This window comes from Schistocerca cancellata, chromosome 1, assembly GCF_023864275.1.
Source record: "Schistocerca cancellata isolate TAMUIC-IGC-003103 chromosome 1, iqSchCanc2.1, whole genome shotgun sequence".
Classification (NCBI taxonomy): domain Eukaryota; kingdom Metazoa; phylum Arthropoda; class Insecta; order Orthoptera; family Acrididae; genus Schistocerca; species Schistocerca cancellata.
The window spans coordinates 803,803,722-803,826,449 of NC_064626.1; the positions used below are offsets into that span (position 1 = coordinate 803,803,722).

General features: G+C 45.4%; 1 protein-coding gene across 1 annotated transcript in view; it reads left to right on the forward strand.

Annotated features, from left to right (window-relative positions):
• The window catches only part of LOC126162346 (mite allergen Der p 3-like), a 56,947-nt gene that overhangs the window by 24,221 nt on the left and 9,998 nt on the right, over positions 1-22,728 (forward strand). Inside the window, exons 4-6 of the mRNA XM_049918795.1 lie at positions 3,247-3,388; positions 12,784-12,900; positions 20,045-20,209. Of these exons, the coding sequence (XP_049774752.1) occupies positions 3,247-3,388; positions 12,784-12,900; positions 20,045-20,209 (424 nt within the window). The remainder of the gene's footprint in view (positions 1-3,246; positions 3,389-12,783; positions 12,901-20,044; positions 20,210-22,728) is intronic.

Genomic DNA, 22,728 nt, shown 5'->3' on the forward strand with positions numbered 1-22,728 from the left:
ATGCGAACTAGTAGTGATCGTGTTATGTACAGAATTGGCCCCCATAACTATCAGACGTGGTGCAGTGATAATACGACCATTGTAACTTCTTCTTCAGAGCACCAACCCAGGGATACATTCATAACGATGGTGCACGTAGTTCTGGGACTCGTCTGAAGACGAATACAAGTTGGGCCAGTCGTGTTTTCAGCGTCGTCATTGGGTGCACTACTGTGAGGGTGCCTCTCTCTCCCTACCACGTAAAAAATAGTGCTCATCCTGCTGATGGGCCGTAGATCTTCAGGCGTCATCGCACGGATCGTGTGGATACTTTTCTTGCTGCAGAGAAGCCCACGTCCTGACTCAAGGTAGGTACCGTGGCTGAACAATATTAGACGGTATATTATCCCTTCCTTTCTGTGGTTATTAATTATTATTATTATTATTAAGTGAAACACAAGAAATTGATTTGTAGGTGGCCAAAGATAAATATTAAATTATGTTTCAAATGAGCGCTGGGCTCCCTACAAATTATTTCAGATGCTTTCGGCGAAATGTAATGCAAGCTAAGTTCGCTGACCTAGAATAAATCGTATCTTTGAAAGTATGCATTTTTTAGACGAAATAAAATAGTGAAGCTTTGCACTTTAGTTAATTGAATAACTTGAAATGGTTCTTTCTGCTCCGGCTGTGGTGATATGTTACACAAAAAAATAAATTTAAACACGCCGCGTAATGGCGGCCAATTGTTTCCAGTCAAAGATCACCGCTGCTCGCTTCTCAGAGACTGAAAAAATGCTAAATAGTTTCTTGCAATTACTAATTCAGAAAGAATTGTTTGCATGGGTTCTCTAAGTAACACGTTGCACTCACTTTTTGTAAATATATTTCCACTAAGCACTGAATGCACACTACGTACAAGAACAAATAGAACAAAAGCTACCACTTTACAATAGCACGCATACCTTACATACAGGAGAAGAAATGATCTGACTCGAACTGATTTTAAATATCTTTTTTCTCTTATATATAATGACAAAGACAATAATGTTAGTTAAGAGAACGTTATACACTACGATCTCATCTAATATAAATAAAGTCTTTTTATTACATTGCAATCGATATAGTCTTTCTTTGAAGATAATTTAATACACTATTGTCCATTAAAATTGCTACACCACGAAGATGACGTGCTACAGAGGCGAAATGTAACCGACAGGAAGAAGATGCTGTGACATGCAAATGATTAGCTTTTCAGAGCATTCACACAAGGTTGGCGCCGGTGGCGACACCTACAACGTGCTGACATGAGGAAAGTTTCCAACCGATTTCTCATACACAAACAGCAGCTGACGGGCGTTGCCTGTTGAAACGTTGTTGTGATGCCTCGTGTAAGGAGGAGATATGCGTGCCATCACGTTTCCGACTTTGATAAAGGTCGGATTGTAGCCTATCGCGATTGTGATTTATCGTATCGCGACATTGCTGCTCGCGTTGATCGATATCCTATGACTGTTAGCAGAATATGGAATCGGTGGGTCCAGGAGGGTAATACGGAACGCGTTGCTGGATCCCAACGGCCTCGTATCAGTAGCACTCGAGATGAAAGGCATCTTATCCGCATGGCTGTAACGGATCGTGCAGCCACGTCTCGATCCCTGAGTCAACACATGGGGACGTTTGCAAGACAACAACCATCTGCACGAACAGTTCGACGACTTTTGCAGCAGCATGGACTATCAGCTCGGAGACCATGGCTGCGGTTGTCTGTGACGCTGCATCACAGACAGGAGCGCCTGCAACGGTGTACTCAACGACGAACCTGGGTGCACGAATGGCAAAACGTCATTTTCTCGGATGAATCCAATTTCTGTTTACAGCATCATGATGGTCGCATCCGTGTTTGGCGACATCGCGGTGAACGCACATTGGAAGCGTGTATTCGTCATCGCCATACTGGCGTATCATCCGGCGTGATGGTATGGGGTGCCACTGGTTACACGTCTGGGTCACCTCTTGTTCGCATTGACGGCACTTTGAACATTGGAAGTTACGTTTCAGATGTGTTACGAGCCGTGGCTCTACCCTTCATTAGATCCCTGCGAAGCCGTACATTTCAGCAGGATAATGCACGACCACATGTTGCAGGTCCTTTCTGGATACAGAAAATGTTCGACTGCTGCCCTGGCCAGCACATTCTCCAGATCTCTCACCAACTGAAAACGTCTCGTCAATGGTGGCCGAGCAACTGGCTCGACACAATGCGCCAGTCACTACTCTTGATGAACTGTGGTATCGTGTTGAAGCTGCATGGGCAGCTGTACCTGTACACGCCATCCAAGCTCTGTTTGACTTAATGCCCAGGCGTATCAAGGCTGTTATTACGGCCAGAGGTGGTTGTTCTGGGTACTGATTTCTCAGGATCTATGCACCCAAATTGCGTGAAAATGTAATCACATGTCAGTTCTAGTATAATATATTTGTCGAATGAATACCCGTTTATCATCTGCACTTCTTCTTTATGTAGCAATTTTAATGGCCATTAGTGTAAATTTTTATAATTAATTTGTCGTTTATGTCCATATAATATTATTCAGAGTCCTTTTATTATTTACTTCAAATATATCGGCTTCAATATTTCAAAAGGGACACTATAACGACCGAGCGAAATATATGTGGCCCTGCCAGGCACTAGTCGCTTGGAAGATCTTACACTGTGGTGGTTGTGATCCTTCTGAACCCATCGATTCTACATTCGTCTGACAGTCATGGTACCCCGACCAATGTAGCAGGATGACAAACCACAGTCTCGTAGGCCACGATCCTGCTACTGACATATTTTTGCATATTGGTAGACATTTTTCCTTCTTACATGAGGCATAACATTAATTCCACAGAAACAACTAACATACAAATACGATTTTTGAATGAGAAACTCACCTCGTAAATTTCGCTTGTATGTAGACTGCAAATGGTGCTTAGCTACTTACTTTATGCGGTTGCACGTAAATTCTAATTGATTGGCTATAAGAACATGTTTTACGCTTCAGTCAAATTTGATTTTTTTTTAATTTGGTGATGCAATTTTAATGGTATTTATTGTATTATAATTGACTGTAAAGTTTGGAGCAGGGTGAGTACGACGAGGGAATATAGTGCAGAGGCGCTGTAAGGTTAAGTGCACATTATATTTGGGGTGTCTTGGGCATTATTAGGATTAGTATTGGGATACAGAACGTTGAACTGAGGGCTGGCGCCCTGTTGCAGACTGACGGCGGCTGACATGCAGGTCCTGGCGGGCAGCAACCAGCTGAGCGCGGGCGGCAGCCGCCACCAGGCGGTGCGCCTGCTGCCGCACCCCGCCTACAACAGCACCGACAACATGAAGAACGACGTCGCCCTGGTCCAGGTGAGCGGCTCACTTCCACACTCAGCGACGTTATGCTATATAAGACGATGACGCTGTGCCGGACCTCGTTGCCGCCCAATCTATCATGGGTACGCATCATACAGGCACAGGCAACTCTCGCAGCCCCAGACTCGCTGTCTTGAGGAGCGTAACGTCTTTCCGGGTAACGAACCGTTCCAGTGTTGCGCTTCCACCTGATTTCACGAAAAGTGTCTCAAACACTCGGATACTAGGAAGACCGCCTCCGTGTGTGGTCAGCGACACGGGCTGTTGACGCGAAACTCACGGGTTCCTTTCGCCGTGATGATCTCACATTTTGCTTGGGCACAACAATCTGGACCGATACCCACTTAGCTTGGTGAGATTCCAGCAGAGATTGCCTGAGTAAGGCAATGAAATCGACAGGCAATCTGCCAAAATGGCGTTAAATGTAAATGCCTACGCCAAACAGGGAGACATTTGATTCTTCTAACAAGTTTAACACATGGGCAAAAGTTGTCATCCAACACATCAACGCAGTGGCGTCCTTAGGACTTTGGTACGCAGAGCATATGCCATTTCTGACGCGGACAGCTTAACCCAACAACTTGCGCATGTGATGGCTATATTTAAGGAGAATGGATACTCCGAGAAGCAGATTCGTCGGGCTATGGAGTTTGGACCATCTCTAGAGGTGCATGAAGAGGAAAATAGGGAAAATAGATCGTTGGCCTTTCTTCCTTATGCTGGAGGCATTTCGTTTAAGATTGGACGAATTTTGAGGAACTTTAACATTACGAAGTGTTCCGTCCGACATCTAAGAGTAAGGCACTACTCGGCTCTGTGAAAGATGATTTGGGGCTTAGGAAACCCAGTGTATACAAAATTCCTTGTCAATGTGAGAAGGCTTACTTTGGCCGTTCGATTCGCACAGTTCATGACAGGTGTGTGGAACATTGCCGTCATACGAGGCTACAACGGCCGGAAAAATCGACAGTAGCAGAACACTGCTTAAATGAGGGACACGGTATGAAATTTGGTGATACTGTGGTAGTTGCCAACATTTCCGGTTTTCGGAACAGTTTCTATAAAGAGGAGATTGAAATTAGGTTGGCGGATAATTTAATCAAGAGAGACAATGGGTTTCCTCTTACCAGGACGTGGAATCCTGTGCTATCTCGTATCAAAATTGAATGCTCTTCGGTGCGGCCCTGAATGCGATATATCGTTGCCGCCAGTGTTCTGCTAGGGGCGGCGCCACCTCCCTGTCTTTGAGGGCAGCAACCGTGATGGGCGGCACATGCGCCGTGTACTGAACGGTGGTCTATATAGGATGTCGATTTGCAGCCTGGCGTTCATCTAGAGGTTTGGATCCCCTCCTTCGAAAGCGTCAGATTGCAAAGCCTGGGCTACTCTCAGGCTGGAATCTCCGTCTGCGAAGATCGTGCGTGTGTCTGTCCGTCGGTCTGTCTGTCTGTCTGCCCGCCCGCCCGCCGATCGCTGCTGTAGCTGTTCGTCCGTCCGCCGCCTGCTCGCCGTCCGTCTGTTCGTCGCCGTACGTCCGCCATGAACCCTCCCACCTCCACTGTCACCTACACTTTCCCCTCCCCCTTTGCCACAGTCACTTCCTGGAGTGCCCCCCCTGGCCTCCCTCCTTACACCTCCCCGCCCCTTCCCCCACTTACCCATCCCCCTATCTCCTCCCCTGCTGTATACTCACGCCTCTACACCCTTCCTCCAGCCTCCACACCCTCAACAGCTCCCACTACTACCCCCGCCCTCACGTACGCCTCTGTTGCCGCCTCTGCTGCCGCCCTTCAGGTGGTCGGCTTCCCCTCTCTCACCCACCCCGTCACTTCGTTGTCTGCATCTCCCGCACGCATCGCGTTGCGCCGAGCCACTGTCGCCACCACTGAACCGGCTGCTTCTCCCGGCACCTCCACTATGCCACAGGGATCTGTCAACCGCCACCTCCCTCTCCTCCCCGTCCCTCTCCCCTCCTCCCAGCCTCCGGTCTCCAAAAAACCCCAAAAGCGCGTCATTACCGACTCTGCTCACGCTACTTCCCACAAAAAGTCAACACCACCTCCCCCTCCTCCTGCCGTCTCCATGGACACCACCCCTCCTCCTGCCACCCATACCCCGGCCCCCACCCTCCACACCTTTGTCCTGTCAACTCCCGATCCTAAGTTCCTCGACGCTCATACCCTCACCGTGGAGATACGAAAGTATTTACCTGGTGCTCCCATCTCCCAACTCATTCCCCACAGGGACTCAGTCCTTATCGAGTCCCCATCCCCATCCTTTCACACAGACCTCCTCTGTAAACTCCCACGAGTTATGTTTGGCCCCGACAGCTCTCTGACCCTTCCTTTCCTCTTCCACTCGTCGTCAGCCCCAGCCTCCCCGTTGCCCCCATACCTACACTGATGTGATCACCGAGCTCAGCCCGGTGATCACGGAGGATGAAGTGTTGGTGGAACTGAACTCCCACCCGGACCTGGAAATCTGCTCTGCCTGCCATATCCACAATGCCTCTGGTCCCACCTACCTCGTGCGGGTCTTCTCTGAGTCCGCTCCCTCCACTGACCATCTCCTCAACCAGGGTGCCATCATATACCACTGTCGCCACCCTGTCGAATCCTCCAAATCCCCTCCCCAATCTTACCATTGCCAGCGGTGCCTGATGTACAATGACCACCTGACTCCCAACTGCAAAAAGTCTCCCACCTGTCCCCATTGCAAGGCCTCACACTTTCTTAAGAACTGCCCCAACCTCGCTGCTCCTCCTTCCTGTAATACCTACAATGGCCCCCATTCCACCTACTCCCACAAGTGTAAAGCCAAACCCCCTCCAGCCACCCCTGAGCTTACAGTCCCTGTTTGTCCCGTCGATCCCCCAGTCCATCCCAACAATTCCCTCCATCCATCCCCCATGGCCAAGGACATCATCCGGTTCCTTACCGTTGAACTCCAAAACATTCACCCTTTTCAGCCCCCCCACACCTTCCAACAAATCTCCCTTGCCGCTCGCTCTGTTTTACACCTGAACACCTTCGCCACTTACTCACACAACCGAGCCCACTTCACCTTCACCCACCTTGACACCCTAGTTTAAGCCTCTTCCCTTCCCTCTTCCCCCCCCCCCTACTTCCCGCAATTGCGCAGCACGAGTATCACACCCTCTTCCAGAACATTCGCTCCTTCTGCTCCAACAAATACCTACTCATGCACACCCTCTCCCACCACCAGGTCGACACCTTCCTCTTGAACGAAACATTTCTCCAGCCCCACCATTCTATCTGCACCTCTCCCTATATCCACCACCGCACTGATGCTCCTGGTCCTCGTGCGCTGGGTGGAGTCACTATTGGCCACCTTCAGCATATCCCCATCCAGCCACAACCTCTCCTCAATGACCCCACTGAACACCTTACCCTCAGCGTCTTCTTCCCCTCCCTCACCATTACCTGTGCCACCATCTATGTCCACTCCACTGCTCCTCTTCCTTATGACTTCATCTCACACATTGACCGCACCTTCTCCACCTATGTGATTGCCACCGACCTCAACATCCATAGCCGCACTCCTGCCACCCTTCGGCAGTGGCATCACTTCCTCTTCCCGATCCAAGGTGACCTTGTTCCCCTTCCCAGCACACTCGACCCGAAAGTGACATCACCCCAGATGTTGTCATTGCCTCCGCCAACCTCCTTGGGCGTATCGCTGTCGCTGTCTTAGATCCCACAGGTAGTGATCACCGCCCCGTCCTTCTCACCATAACGTCTGCTCTCCGCCCCCTCTGGCTCCGCACCCTGCACCCTCTCCCAAGGTCGTCCATGACTACCACCGTTCCAACTGGGATGCCTACCGGGACTCCATCTCCACCCAGGACCTAAGCCACCCTCTTACCTATCACCATCCTGATGACATCAGCAACGCCTCGTCCTTCCTTCAGAAGGTAATTACTGACGCTGTGGAGGCCCATGTTCCTACTAAATCCATCCACCCTCACTGTCCCACTCCATCCGCAGGCTGTCCTCCTCCTCCGTGAATCCCGCCGCCTCTATTGCTCCTTCTTGCGCACTCGTGACAGGGATACACTCTAACGCCACCGGCAAATACAGCGACACGTACGAAACCTCATTACAGCAACGAAACGCCGAGACTGGCGCCAAACCTGCACACGACTCAACGCCACCCTCCCTACCAACTCCTCCAAGTATTGGTCTGCCTTCCATCACCTTACTGGTTCCCTTTCCACTCCCCACTACCCCCTTCTCCATAACGATCGCCCCCTTCCAGACAACCTCAGTAAGGCCAACCACTTCGCTTCCCACCTTTCCGAGGTCTTCTCCATCGCAGATGATCCCCACTTTGATTATTCTCTTTTCCCCATCGTCATGGAATGTGCAGATACCTCTGTCGCTCCACTTGCTTCCAGTCTCCAGTACTTGGGGCAGTAGCCCCCCTCCGACATAAACACTCCCATCACAGCACAAGACATTAAACTCATCCTCCGTTCCAAACACAACACGGCCCCTGGTCATGACTGTGTCACCTACCACCACCTTCTAGAAAGCCACTATTCCTTCCTGACTGTCCTCGCCCATCTCTATAACGTCATCCTCTCTACTGGCTTCTACCCTGACCTGTGAAGACCTCCAAGATCCTCTTATTCCTCAAACCCAACAAACCCCCCTTCTGCCGCCTCTTCCTATTGTCCCATCTGCCTCACCTCCATGTTCAGTAAGGACTTCGAATCCCTCCTCCCCCACATTATCCATCAGCACCTTACTCAACACCACCTCCTCCCCCTTACCCAGTGTGGCTTCCGACCCTCCTTCTCTGCTGAAGACCAATTCCTTAACCTTGTTCACCTTCTGTCCCTCCAGCTCAACTCTCATCGCTCCGCCATTTTTGTAACCCTTGACCTCCAAAATGCCTATGACCATGTATGACATCCTGGTCTCCTCTTTAAACTCCAAACCTACGTCGTGCCTATCAGTTTTGTCCATCTGGTCGCTTCCTTCCTCTCACACCGTCCTTCCTATGTCACCCTCCACAATACCAACTCCCATATCTTTTATCACATTGCTGGCGTCCCCCAGGGCTGTGTACTCTCCCCTCTCCTTTATCTCTTGTATACGACTGATATGCCCAAGCCACCCCCACCAGTCCACCTTCTCCAGTATGCTGATGACACTGCCTTCCTGGCTCTCTATCCTACCCTTCAACGTTCCCAACATACCTTCCAAACCCACCTTAACCAGTTCACCACTTGGTGTAACCAGTGGTTCCTCCATCTCAACCCCTCCTAAACCAAGGCAATCATCATAGGCCGCACCACTCGCTCCTTTCATCTCCATGATTTCTACCTCACCCTTTATGGTCGTCCCATCCAGCTCACTCCCACCCTGAGATACCTTGGCCTCACCCTAAACCGACACCTCACCTAGACCCCTCATCTCCAGAGCATCCAGCAGAAAGTCCATTCCCGCCTCCGCCTTCTAAAACTCCTGTCTGGCCGGACATGGGGATTGCATCCTTCTACCATCCTCCACACCTACAAATCCCTCATACATCCTATCCTCTGTTATGGTAGCGTTGCCTGGATCTCCGCCCCCACCCGCTTTTACAAGGCCCTCCAAATCCTTGAATGCCATTTGCTCTGCCTTGCCTTCCGTATCTGCCTTCCTTCCCCCACATGCTTCTAGTATGAACTGATCCCTTTCCCCCACCTCCTTCTGTCCCTCCAACATCTACACATCCTTTACATTGTCCAGAGGCTTGATCCCCCCACCCTCTGGTTTCATCCTTCCTCTCCACCCCACCCCCCCACCCCCTGTTGCCGCGCCTCTATCGCTGTATCCCTCCCTCTCTCCACCTCCACACTCTCCATCTCTGTCATCGGGGCAATTTCCAGCGCCTCCCCCTCCCGGATGATGAACTTCGCCATGACATCTACCCTTCCTTCCAACTATAACCTGGCCTTGTTCCCCCCCCCTTCCCAGGGCCCCCTTTTTCCTCTCCCCTCCTTCTCCCAGAGCGGATTTTATTCCTCCCCCCTGAGACCCTGCACCCCATACTTGCCTCTTTCCTTCCCACATCCCTCCCTACCTGACCCTCTTCAGCGTGGCCCCCCAGCCATCTCCACCTTCTCTTCCCCTCCCTCCCTTCTTCTGGTCTCCCTCATTTCCTTGCGCCTGGCAGATCCTCCATTTTGATCACTGTCAATGTGCCACGTCAGTGTTGTGTTTAGTGCTGTTTCTCCTGTGAGTCAAGAGGTGTGAATTTAATTGTGTACTGCCTTGAGGTTCGCTGTCAGTGTTTGTTATGTGCTACGCCATCTGTCGATACTTTTTATGCTCCGGTCATATTGTGCCTTGTGTTCTTTTAATTGTCGCAGTGTGTGGCTTTTTGTGTGTGCTACTTTTTTACAGTTTTTATCTCCATTTTACAGTCGCCCCTTTTTTTGTCTGTTGCCTTCCATGATGTTCCCCCTTTTCTACATCTATGTTCACCATATTCTCTCCGTTGTATATTGTTCACTGTCTTCTATTGTTTGTTCTATGTCTTTCGGCTGAAGAGCAACGTATATGCTGCTGCCAGCCCACCCCAATGGGGAGTTGAAATACAATAAAGGAAAAAATAAAAAAAGCCTGGCGTTAGTTCTCAGCAGGACACATCAGCGGAAACAGCATTTCCTGAAGATGACGACCAGTTGGATCGCCGAAATATCGAGTCAAGTTGATTTTAGGTTCCGGCAGCAAACCTAAAGAGACTTTCAAGACATGGGCAAACAATTTTCGTCTCCCAATATAAAGAGAAATCTGAATGTTTTTACAGTAACAGCTTATTATTGCCTTTTAAATGAAATTTTGTTTAAGATTTATTTTACGTGTTCCAAAGTTATCAGCACTATTTCACTTGGGATCTGTGGAATGTGCATTAACATATTTGTTTTTCTTTGTAAATATTTCTTCTTCGTCTTCTCATATGCTCTACATCACGGAACAAAAAGTACATCTAATGTAATCTAATCTAGTCTTGGGGCATCGCTTTACAATGACGTCCGCCGGTTGGAGTGGCAGAGCGGTTCTAGGCGCTACAGTCTGGAACCGCGTGGCCGCTGCGGTCGCAGGTTCGAATCCTGCCTCGGGCATGGATGTTTGTGATGTCCTTAGTTTAGTTAGGTTTAAGTAGTTCTAAGTTCTAGGGGACTGATGAGCGCAGAAGTTAAGTCCCATAGTGCTCAGAGCCATTTGAACCATTTTACAATGACGTCCAAGAAACTGTCATCCATGGACGAACAACATTTGAAACTCTTATCTCTGAAAATTAGAGAAATATATGTGTCATACAATTAATTGAAGAATTGTAATAGCAAAAAATTCTCTGGGGCGAATTCTGTTCCTTTCAGTCGTTTCCGCCTATGTTCCGCAAGTAAGTTTTCTTCTATTTTTCTTTTTAAATTCTTTTGTGGTGTTTCATTCTATTTTCACTTTCTCTTACTCAGTTCTCTGTAGTTTGCCGGTTCTACAGGGTGTTCAAAAAGTCTTTCCGCAGTTCCGTATAATTGTTATCCGCGCGTGCAGTACGATTGTTCGCCTTCCCTTCAAATGGACTCTCCCAACATTCCACTGTTTCGTTTATCTCAGCCAGCGTCAGTTGTATCGTTGGTGTGTGTCGTTACGTTTTGGCGTGAACGTTTAAGTTTAGTTCCTTTGTTCGTTTGTTTCGTTTTTGTCACTGTTAAAATACTAAACATCGGATGTGTGTTTTTAGTCGAACAAGTGTTCAAAGCTGGCGGAAAATACACAGTTTCAGTTCGTCAAACATTTAATTCCGTTTTCACGGAGACAACACTCCCACATCGCGATACTTTGCGAGATTTGATTAAAAAATTTGGAAGTACGGATTCAGTGACAGAGGCACCGAGAAGTGGTCGTCCTAGCGTTTTGCCTGACGATAAACTACTCGATATTTCTGATAAAATGTCCATGAGTTCGAACAAGTCTGTAAGAAAACTCGCCCAGGAAATCGATGTTAATGTCGGAACGGCCCACACAGCTGTAAGGAAAAAATTAGAACTTTTCCCATACAAAGTGCAGTCGCGCAAGAACTGAAAAATACTGATCATGACAAGAGACTGTATTTTTGTCAATGGTTCAAAAATTTCGTTGAAGAAAATGGAAGGGATATTCTTAATGAAACGTGTTTCACTGATGAGGCGTGGTTTCATTTATCCGGGAACATGAACTCACAAAATTCTCGTTTGTGGAGTATTGCAAATCCATTGTGTATTCATGAGGAACCACGTCATTATGTGAAAATAGGAGTTTGGATTGTAATTTCTAGACGTCGGATTGTGGGCCCCATATTTTTCAACGAAACAATAAACCCACAACGATGCTGCAGTGATATTCTGTACCCATTCATAGGAGAACGTGTGTTAAGTGAAAGACTGAACGGTTACTTTCAACAAGATGGTGCAACCGCGCATACAGCTCGCGTTTCAGTGTCACTGCTTGCTGATGTTTTTGGTAATAGCATAATTTCGCAAGGACTTTGGCCTCCACGATCGCTTGACCCAACACCATCTGACTTTTTCTTCTGGGGCGCAGCGAAAGCAACTGTTTATAAAAACCGTCCAAAATCCATCGACGAATTGAAAACTGCAATATCCACTTTCCGTGCTTCTGTTACAGAAGAAATGTTACAGCTTGTGTTTGGAAACATGATTAGACGAATTGAATTGTGTTTTCAACAACAGGGGGGACACTTTCAACATTTAATGTGAAAATTTGTAAGTAAAAATGAATATTCAATAAATCAGTAACTTGTATTTCACTGAGTTTCATTTCGGTATATTCCCTGTGTCATACGGTACGCGCGGCTAACAATCATGCGGCACTGCGGAGAGACTTTTTGAACACCCCGTACATGTGGACACAAGGACAGTGCTTTAATTGTTCTTAACATCATTTACGATCACCCAGTGAACGGCCACCTTAACCTGACTGGCATATTAGTGGTCAGGCCACGCAGATCCTGGCGCATGCAACAGGTAAGTATCCCGTAGCTTGCATAGTTTCTATAACACAGTGTCATTTTCGAGACTTGTAATTGTCATGCTACTTTGTTATGAAAAATTTCGAAATTGATATATGTATTTCGAAACTGATATATGTAAAAATCTAAACGTACTATACGAAAACGACACCCTCCACACTCACCTTCCTCTTTGATCCACGTCTAATGGGATAATTTGTTGCATTATTTTTCCATTGCCTTTGTGTTTTATAATTACGTGAAAGTAACTGTCAAGCTCTCGTTTGATGGCCAAACTAGAACATAGCGGAATGTACCATATATAGCATTTAATTAAATCTGTTTTTCGCATTGTTGTGCAGGTATCCCCGCTGTTTGAGCTGGATGGCGTGAAGATTAGTCCAGTCAACCTCCCGGAGCAAGGGGAAAGCACGCCAGACAACGTAAACGCCACGGTCATAGGTTGGGGGCTCATCTATGTGAGTATTGCTGACACCACTAGACTGTGCTCTAACATACATCACATTCCGCCATTTCGCTTTTACATATTCCGAGACCATCTTCACCAACAAATGTAATACAGGGATGTTGGAAGAGTATACCCCAATGTCCTTGTCAATGATAACAGCATCTAGACTAGAGGGCTACTATTTTTGTGCAGGTATATACGAAATTCCCTTTCATTTTTAAAGGAAATTGTCCCTTCTTGCAATTTCTTTATGATGTTGGGTATGCATGGCTTCAGTCGGTATTAGCGCATTGCTAGAGGGGTAGCTGGTCGGGAATCGTCTGGTTGTATCGATCTTATCCCAAAGATCCTCCATCACTATGTATGATGGCAGTGAGTTTTTCTTTGTGGAGTTGTAAGAAGGACCTGGCTTATGAATTTGCTATTGGCTCACCGCTTAACTTGTTGCTGTGACTGCTGTGATCGTGTAAGTTGTCCACCGATCTCTCGGGCTTTGACCCACGGGTGTACACGACCCGGCTATCTTTATTTTGGACATGAAACTTTTCTAGGTATGGCACCGCGATATAATGTAAAAAAAAATTATTACAGATAAAAATAACGTGTCGCCCACGGCTTCATTGCTCTTCTTCTGGGTCTACTTGTGTCCAGAGTCAGATTCTGTAAAGGGAAACAACCACCAGTGGACTCAAAGAAGGTCATTGCAACCGGGAATCGCTGTGGACGAACCAGTACTGGCATGGCTTCTCAGGCAGTGCATCGCTAAGTACTGTTCTGCTATTTGTGATACACTGCATCAGGAAATGATGATGAAGTTATGCAGTGCCAACTAGTTTCACAAACGTTTTTTCCAAGCACAAAGTCACGTCAGCAAAGCGGTTGTTTCATAATAAATATTTCAGTTTAATTCTACATTACTTATCGACTCTGGCCTTATCATCATTTCATACCGTATTGTCTAGTGCTCATAAAAGAAACATAAATTCTGTACAGCTACACTGGGTCTTACACCAATGTACATTTAATTTCTTATTTTATTTCTGAGGCACATCTAGTGTACAAATGTTCCAGTCGATCTAACTATTAAGGGCAGTCATTCAATATTTTTGTGTTATGACGCTGCATCCAGTTTAGTAGTACAAATTGTATATTTTTTGCATTGTGTCCTGTTTGAGATCGTTTTTTGTGACAAGACACAAATTTCGAAAGCAAATGGTAATGCAAAATAAATTGAAACATGATACAAAGTAAAGATATTTATTCTAACTGAACATTCTTAACCGATATGATATCATCTTTGGTATTTATCGACACTGTAACATTCGACTGTAGGAAATTAAAACTTTCTGCTCAGGAACAGGTTTTTAAGTCACTGCACTACATTGAAATTGCTGTAACAGCAATGGGATGTACATGATTTACTTTGGATTGGTGGGTCACGCTGTTTTCTTTATTTGGACTGGAGGATGTCTTCAACAAAGAATGTATCACTTAACTGGAAGTATGGGTATGTGCCTATAAATATACCACAGAAAGCTAGTTGACAAATTCGTCAGCTTCGGTCAACTGAAGACGTTGAATGGGTGGACACTGGATGATATAAACAGAAGAATAAAAATAGTTTGGAGTACAGTTTCGAAACTGAAAGCCCTCTTCAAAAATAATCCTCACGTCGCTTAAATGGCTAGTATACAACCAATGATCACGCCATTTAGGTTTACGGTAGCAAGACGTGATAATTAAACCAGCAATTTATCCATAAACTGCAAATCTTCCAATGATAAATGGAAAGGATCGCTTTAAGATTAACGAAAAATGACACAAAAATAATTAAAGCGTAAGAGAGAGAATGGTATATGAGGTTGAAATATGGACATTCGCTAGAATAATATCGAATATCGGTGGAGATGGAATAAGGAAATTCGTTACTGACTTATCATATCCATATCTCAGCCTTACATAGAAACAGTTCCTGCCAGGACGACGCCGGAACCACACAGGCAACACTTGAGACGATTTCCACGAGTCTCCACCACCATCGCAAGTCACGAGGTGCCCATCTATTTACGGTTGTTGTTGTAGTCTTCAGTCCTGAGACTGGTTTGATGCAGCTCTCCATGCTACTCTATCCTGTGCAAGCTTCTTCATCTCCCAGTACCTACTGCAACCTACATCCTTCTGAATCTGCTTAGTGTATTAATCTCTTGGTCTCCCCCTACGATTTTTACCCTCCACGCTGCCCTCCAATACTAAATTGGCGATCCCTTGATGCCTCAGAAGTTGTCCTACCAACCGATCCCTTCTTCTAGTCAAGTTGTGCCACAAATTTCTCTTCTCTCCAATTCTATTCAATACCTCCTCATTAGTTATGTGATCATCTATTTACTATTACATAGTAAACCTTGGATCGGCGGCACCGTCAGTCAGTAGTCTGTTGTCTCTGAGGATAATCTGCAACGTCAAACGTGAACATAATGATTCTGTGTATTGTCTATATGTTCGGAGCACTCTCGATCAGTTTCTCTTGCGCTTCCACATCGAACTTGGTTTGTGAATATGTCGGACATTACAATGGTCTGTCAACAGTCAAAAGTATCCACATTCCTATTACCGAAAATTAAAATGGAGTGTATCCAATCGTCGCCTTCATGAGGGCTTGAGCTCTGTTCTCTGAGTGTATGTGGAGGAGTTGGAGCCCTTTCTTCCTCAAGAGCCGAAACCAGAGAAGGTAAATTGATGCTGGAAGCTGAGTTCTGGAGTAAAGTGGACGTTCTAACTCATCCAGAATGTGTTCTACTAGGTTCAAGTCTGGACACTGGGCAGGCAATTACGTTTCGGGAATATTATTTTCCACCAATTATTGCCTTACAGATGCTGCTTTATGACAGTTGGCATTGTCATGCTGATATAAATGATCGTCGTCTCCGAAGGGTTCCCCTACTATACTCAGTACACAATGCTGTATACTTCAGCATTTATAATTTCTTAAACACTTCCTAATCACAAAAAGCGTCTTCATACCGTCATTATTTCACCGATGGCATTTAACATTCTCTAGTTGTTGTTGTTGTTGTTGTTGTGGCCTTCAGTCCTGAGACTGGTTTGATGCAGCTCTCCGTGCTACTCTATCCTGTGCAAGCTTCTTCATCTCCCAGTACCTACTGCAACCTACATCCTTCTGAATCTGCTTAGTGTATTCATCTCGTGGTCTCCCTCTACGATTTTTACCCTCCACGCTGCCCTCCAGTACCAAATTGGTAATCCCTGATGCCTCAGAACATGTCCTACCAACCGATCCCTTCTTCTTGTCAAGTTGTGCCACTAACTCCTCTTCTCCCCAATTCTATTCAACACCCCCTCATTAGTTATGTGATCTACCCATCTTATCTTCAGCATTCTTCTGTAGCGCCACATTTCGAAAGCTTCTATTCTCTTCTTGTCTAAACTATTTATCGTCCATGTTTCACTTCCATACGTGGCTACACTCCATACAAATACTTTCAAAAACGACTTCCTGACACTTAAATCAATACTCGATGATAACAAATTTCTCTTCTTCAGAAACGCTTTCCTTGCCATTGCCAGTCTACATTTTATATCCTCTCTACTTCGACCATCATCAGTTATTTTGTTCCCCAAATAGCAAAACTCCTTTACTACTTTAAGTGTCTCATTTTCTAATGTAATTCCCTCAGCATCACCCGATTTAATTCTACTACATTCCATTATCCTCGTTTTGCTTTTGTTGATGGTCATCTTATACCCTCCTTTCAAGACACTGTCCATTCCGTTCAACTGCTCTTCCAAGTCCTTTGCTGTCTCTGACAGAATTACAATGTCATCGGCAAACCTTATTTCTTCTCCATGGATTTTAATATCTACTCCGAATTTTTCTTTTGTTTCCTTCACTGCTTGCTCAATATACAGATTGAATAGCATCGGGGAGAGGCTACAACCCTGTCTCACTCCCTTCCCAACCACTGCCTCCCTTTCATGTCCCTCGAATCTTATAACTACCATCTGGTTTCTGTACAAATTGTAAATAGCCTTTCGCTCCCTGTATTTTACCCCTGCCACCTTCAGAATTTGAAAGAGAGTATTCCAGTCAACATTGTCAAAAGCTTTCTCTAAGTCTACAAACGCTAGAAACGTAGGTTTGTCTTTCCTTAACCATTCTTCTAAGATAAATTGTAGGGTCAATATTGCCTCACGTGTTCCAACATTTCTACAGAATTCAAACTGATCTTCCCCGAGGTCGGCTTCTACCAGTTTTTCCATTCGTCTGTAAAGAATTCGTGTTAGTATTTTGCAGCTGTGACTTATTAAACTGATAGTTTGGTAATTTTCACATCTGTCAACACCTGCTTTCTTTGGGTTTGGAATTATTATATTCTTCTTGAGGTCTGAGGGTACTTCGCCTGTCTCATACATCCTGGTCGCCAGATGGTAGAGTTTTGTCAGGACTGGCTCTTCCAAGGCTGTCAGTAGTTCTAATGGAATGTTGTCTACTCCCGGTGTTTCGACTCAGGTCTTTCAGTGCTCTGTCAAACTCTTCACGCAGTATCGTATCTCCCATTTCATCTTCATCTACCTCCTCTTCCATTTCCATTATTTTGTCCTCAAGAACATCGCCCTTGTATAGACCCTGTATATACTCCTTCCACCTTTCTGCTTTCCCTTCTTTGCTTAGAACTGGGTTTCCATCTGAGCTCTTGATATTCATATTCTCTAGGCATTCGCCAAATCCAAACACTTCGCTTCAAATCACTTGTTTTCAGTCGTCCACTAACTAATGGCGTCGCCCTTTACGTCCACCTCAGGTGTTGCTCAGCATTGGCTGCAGAAATGTGGGCGTATGAGGAGCTGCTCGACCGTTGTACCCCTACCTACAGCCATTGCGCTAGCTGGACTGCTGGTAACACTTTGGAACTCACAAGCGATTCCTTTCTCTGATTTCATGTTTCTTTTTCCAGTCACCGTCAGCAGTAGGCAGGGCCTGCCCGGGCTTGGTTCAGCTGTGGTTTCTTCCTTCCCGTTTCCACTCCACTGGCTGACTTGGGCAGCTTAAAAAGAGTTGAAATGTCCCTTACGGATTTGTTTTTCTGGGAACATCCAATGAGTGGTCCACGTTCGAAGTCTCCAAGCGCTCCTGACTGACCGATTGTGTTGTCATTACTTCTCTATAAAGAAGGCGTGCACCCACCTTCTTTTATACCAGCAGGTCAGCTAGAGATCGATTCCAAAATACGTAGGGTTGTCCGAATACTTTCGATCAGATAGTGAATAAGTCGTGGTGTAACAGCACCTAGTGTCTCCTTAAGAATTAATGCCGTTATTGACAGAAAACTGATGATGCTTCGTAACACAGGTGACAACCCAACGGAAAATGGGAGGAGGAGTTAAGGAATCAGCTTGATAAACCTGAATGTGTGAAATTTAAGATCGTAATAAGTAGTGAGCTCAGAAAGAACCTTGATCCAGAAAGTCAGTAAGACTTTCTTCAATCCAAAGGTTGATTTCAACAGTACACTGCTAGCCACGGATCTATTCGAGGCGGTACGCCCTTGCTTTGCCTGCCTGTACCAAGCCTACTGTGAGGGTCATCGAAGTCTGCTGTGAATCGTTCAAGGTTGTTCTGGGCCTTATTTGAATCATTGTAGGCAGACACCTGGGCTTGTCCAATCTTCTGCTGCTACGCATTCAGCAGCCAACAATCGCAAGAGCTGCTGTTATTCAGAGTATAGTAGGAACGACGCAGAGCCTGCCGATAAGATCAATCACTAGTAGGTAATGGCGTGGGCCAGAGCACCAAAGTAAAATTCCCTTTGTCAGTGTTCCACTTTTGTCAGGGTAAAATCTACCATCCAGAAAAGTCAATTTAAGGAAAGTGTTGATGCAAGTAGCTATATTACAGAATTCGTTTTAATATTAGTACAAGGTGGGTGGACGTTACTTATTTCAGCCAGCCTTTCACCTATTACTAACTCTATGTCATCATCGTATTTCGTATCCTGGAAGACTGATATAATCCATTTCTGCTAGTTCGCTAAATTCTTTATCCTGAGTTCGTGAATTGACCATAGCTTAGATGATCGAGCACGTATCCATACTTTGAAGGAACAGCTCACGAAATGTCGACTGGGTGGTGTTGGTTTCCTTTTTTCGTACTAGACCACTAGAACTAGGCTACTAGACTACAACTACTCTCTTATAATATCAATATGACAGTGATGTAAGAAGTTGTTTTTTGGAATTGCTAGAAAATACGAGCCTTGTGATTCCAATTACCAGAGGTGGTGTCTTTAAATTCTTTACCCATACTTGCTCCGTCTTGCACCCCCAGACGCAAGGAAAATGATGTGTTGCGTCGGTAATCTTATCAGGATATTGTGTTAAAACTTTTATTTTTCCCTCTTTCATGTGTCAATCCTGTGTAATCTTGTACAATTGAACTGTTCAGTTTTCGATGTAATGAGTAATGAAAATTTGAACTAATAGTTATCCTTCGGTAGACAGTACGTCCACCCCCGGTAGCTGAGTGGTCAGCGCGACAGAATGTCAATCTTAAGGGCCCGAGTTCGATTCCCGGCTGTATCAGAGATTTTCTCCGCTTGGTGTTGTGTTGTCCTAAACATCAGCATTTCATCCCCATCGACGCGCAAGTCGCCGAAGTGGCGTCAAATCGAAAGACTAGCAACCGGCGAAAGGTCTACCAGACCGGAGGCCTAGTCACACGATAGTATACATTATAATCCACAACAATTTCTATCAATGATTACAACAATACCAGTACTAGAAATTGGAGGTATTTCGATTTATTCATATCATTCAGACCACCCAAAAGATGTTATAAACGACTAAACCTGTTTGGATTGTTCACTTGTATATAGTCCCTTCCTACATGTTTGGCAGTATAAATAAACAGCAGACTCGCTACACAAGCAGCTCTACTCTCCTATATTTTTACATTCTAAATATCCTTATGTCTTAGGTTCAGAGCGTACTTGTAATGATACACTATTTGTATAAACAACCTCCTTTACGCTACAAAACAAAATGCATAAAATTTGATTTTGGCGCTTTGTTATTGGGTACACATTCTCGTTGCAACAGGCAAACAAGTTTCCCAGACTTAACACACCTGCTGTTCACAGGGCCCCGAAGACCCGACAGCTTCCGACGTGCTGATGGAGGTTCAGCTGCAGACGGTGAGCCTGGCGCGTTGCCGCGAGATCTACATCGCGCTCTGGGGCAACGGCACCGTCCACGACTCGCAGATCTGCGCCGGAGTCCCCGACGGCGGCAAGGGATCCTGCAACGTGAGTGGCGTCTGCTGCGCACCCCCAGGCGCACTCGCGAATTCGTAGCAGGCCCTTACATAACCACCTCCAACAACATCAGGCGCACATAGAACACGGATAACCACTAAAATTGCAGCGCTATAAAGACGGCATGCAAAAAATGTCAAATAGGCACGAAGTGTATCGCATACAAATGATTAGCATTTCGTGCATTTTATCCATAAGGGATGCAGTTGAACTCCGTGACTGTTCTTTTACAGGGTGTTGAATAATAACAGCTACCAGTCACAACAGAAGGTGATTTTATTTAATGCATGTACGGTTTCGGGCTTGTGCTCATCTTCGTGTGGTTTTACATTCAGTTACATGTTTCAGTGCTCAATGTTGGAGAGCAATAAATAAGATAAACTAAAATAAATAAGAAATAATATGACTATAATTAAATAGATCTCACTGAAGCAATTGGACGTTACTAAGCGATATGTGCTGTAAATTGTAAAATCGAGATATTTCCTCAAAAAATATGATGAATTTAATGTGGAAACGACATGGCTACTCCAGCTGTATGTAAGTACTACAATAATGTACAGCACATGCCCTTAGCGACTTCCAAATGGTGCAAATGGCTCTGAGCACTATGGGACTCAACATCTTAGGTCATAAGTCCCCTAGAACTTAGAACTACTTAAACCTAACTAACCTAAGGACATCACACACACCCATGCCCGAGGCAGGACTCGAACCTGCGACCGTAGCAGTACCGCGGTTCCGTACTGCAGCGCCAGAACCGCTAGACCACCGCGGCCGGCTTAGCGACTTCCAATTGTTTCCTTTGTATCCATTTAGTCTTCATCATATTTTTTGTTTTTATTTAAAGATTGGTCGCCAAGATTAAGATTTGAAATGCGTAATTGAATGTAAAACCACCTGAAGATGAGCACAAACCCGAAATCGTTCGTGCATGAAATAGAATCACCTTTTATGGTGACTGGTGACGGCTATTATTCTACTCCCTTAGTATTTCAGCGCGACCACACAAAAAGTGTGGATGTAACCACACCTACGTTCTATATAAAAGGAAATATAAAACTGCGATTTTCTCGTTCAGAAATCGAAGTTCATTCGTGGTTGTTATTGAAAAGCTCGCACTCGTGGTTGTTTGTGAAAAGAAAGCATAGGTCACGATTTGACAGCGACACAATCGTGGACTATCAAGACTGCGGTTCTGCAATACTGCTGTTCGCGTTGGTGCGGATAGCATTACTGCTAGATGAATACTGAGTCGGTAGTTTCAGGAGGGCTAGATGCACCACCTTGCAAAATGTCATGCCCATACACTGCTATTTCACGATTCTCACTCACTCATTCGGACCAACTACTTATCATTATCTCTTTGTGGTTCTACAACTGTCACCGCCTTCCGTCTCACAGCTATAGTCTCCTTCATTATATCCTACTACAACTGTCTTCTCTCGCTGTCAGTGCCTCCGTCTTGCTCTCTCTTACTGCTACTATCTCATTCATTGTCTCCCACTATTGCTTCTCCTCCTCGCCGTCACTGTCTCTCTTTCCGATTATGGTGGTCATAGACTGTCTCCTACTGTGACCCTCTCTTTCTCTTACACTGCCGTTGTCTCCTTCGCTCTTTTATGTCACAACTACTGTCTTCCATTATCTGTTACTTCTTCATCTCTGTCCCTCTGCCATTGTCTCCTTCTATCACAGCAGAAAAAACCGAGAATATGTTCGCATGCCTACATTTTTGCTAATATTTTTAAGGATGGTGAGGAAGGCAGCCGGTACCGCATTTATGAGTCATAGTCTTTTAATGAAGAGGAGCACGTTCCCCTTTTTTATGATGAGAGAGAAGGACGCTGTGGCAGAGAAAAAAGAGACGATGAAGTAATAAATACTGGAAGATAATAGACAGCAACTGTAGTATAGAAATAGCGAAGGAGACAATGGCAATGTGTAAGAAAGAGAGGGACAGGGCGGGTGACAGTCTATGACAATGACAGCGACGAAGAGAGAGATAGTGACAATGAGAAGAGCAGTGGTAGGGAATGAATATAGTGAGGCAAAATTTTACTGACCCGTCATATTCGCTTTAATAGGATATATTCATAAGCTTCCGGTGTCGAACAACCTTGGAAATTTTCTAGAGATCTTTATCCGTTTCCGAGATACAGAGGTTCAAAGTTAGTCTACTTATGTACACAAAGTACGCACGTAAAATGCGATGTGTGGTGAAAACGTATTTTACAAAGCGACATTTTGCAAGTTATTCAGTACTACAACGTGGAGTTCCCAGAACCATTTTGATGATAACGGAGGCACGTAACATAATATTTCTCCGTGCTACGTCACTTTGTAAATGAATTTTTCGCCTCACACCGCATTTTACGTCCGTATTCTGCGTACACAAGTAGGGTAACTTCGAGCCTCTGTATCGCGGAAACGTACGAAGATAGCTAGAAAATTTTCAAGATTATTCGAGACCGGACTCTTAGGAATGTATCACAAAAATTACAACCATT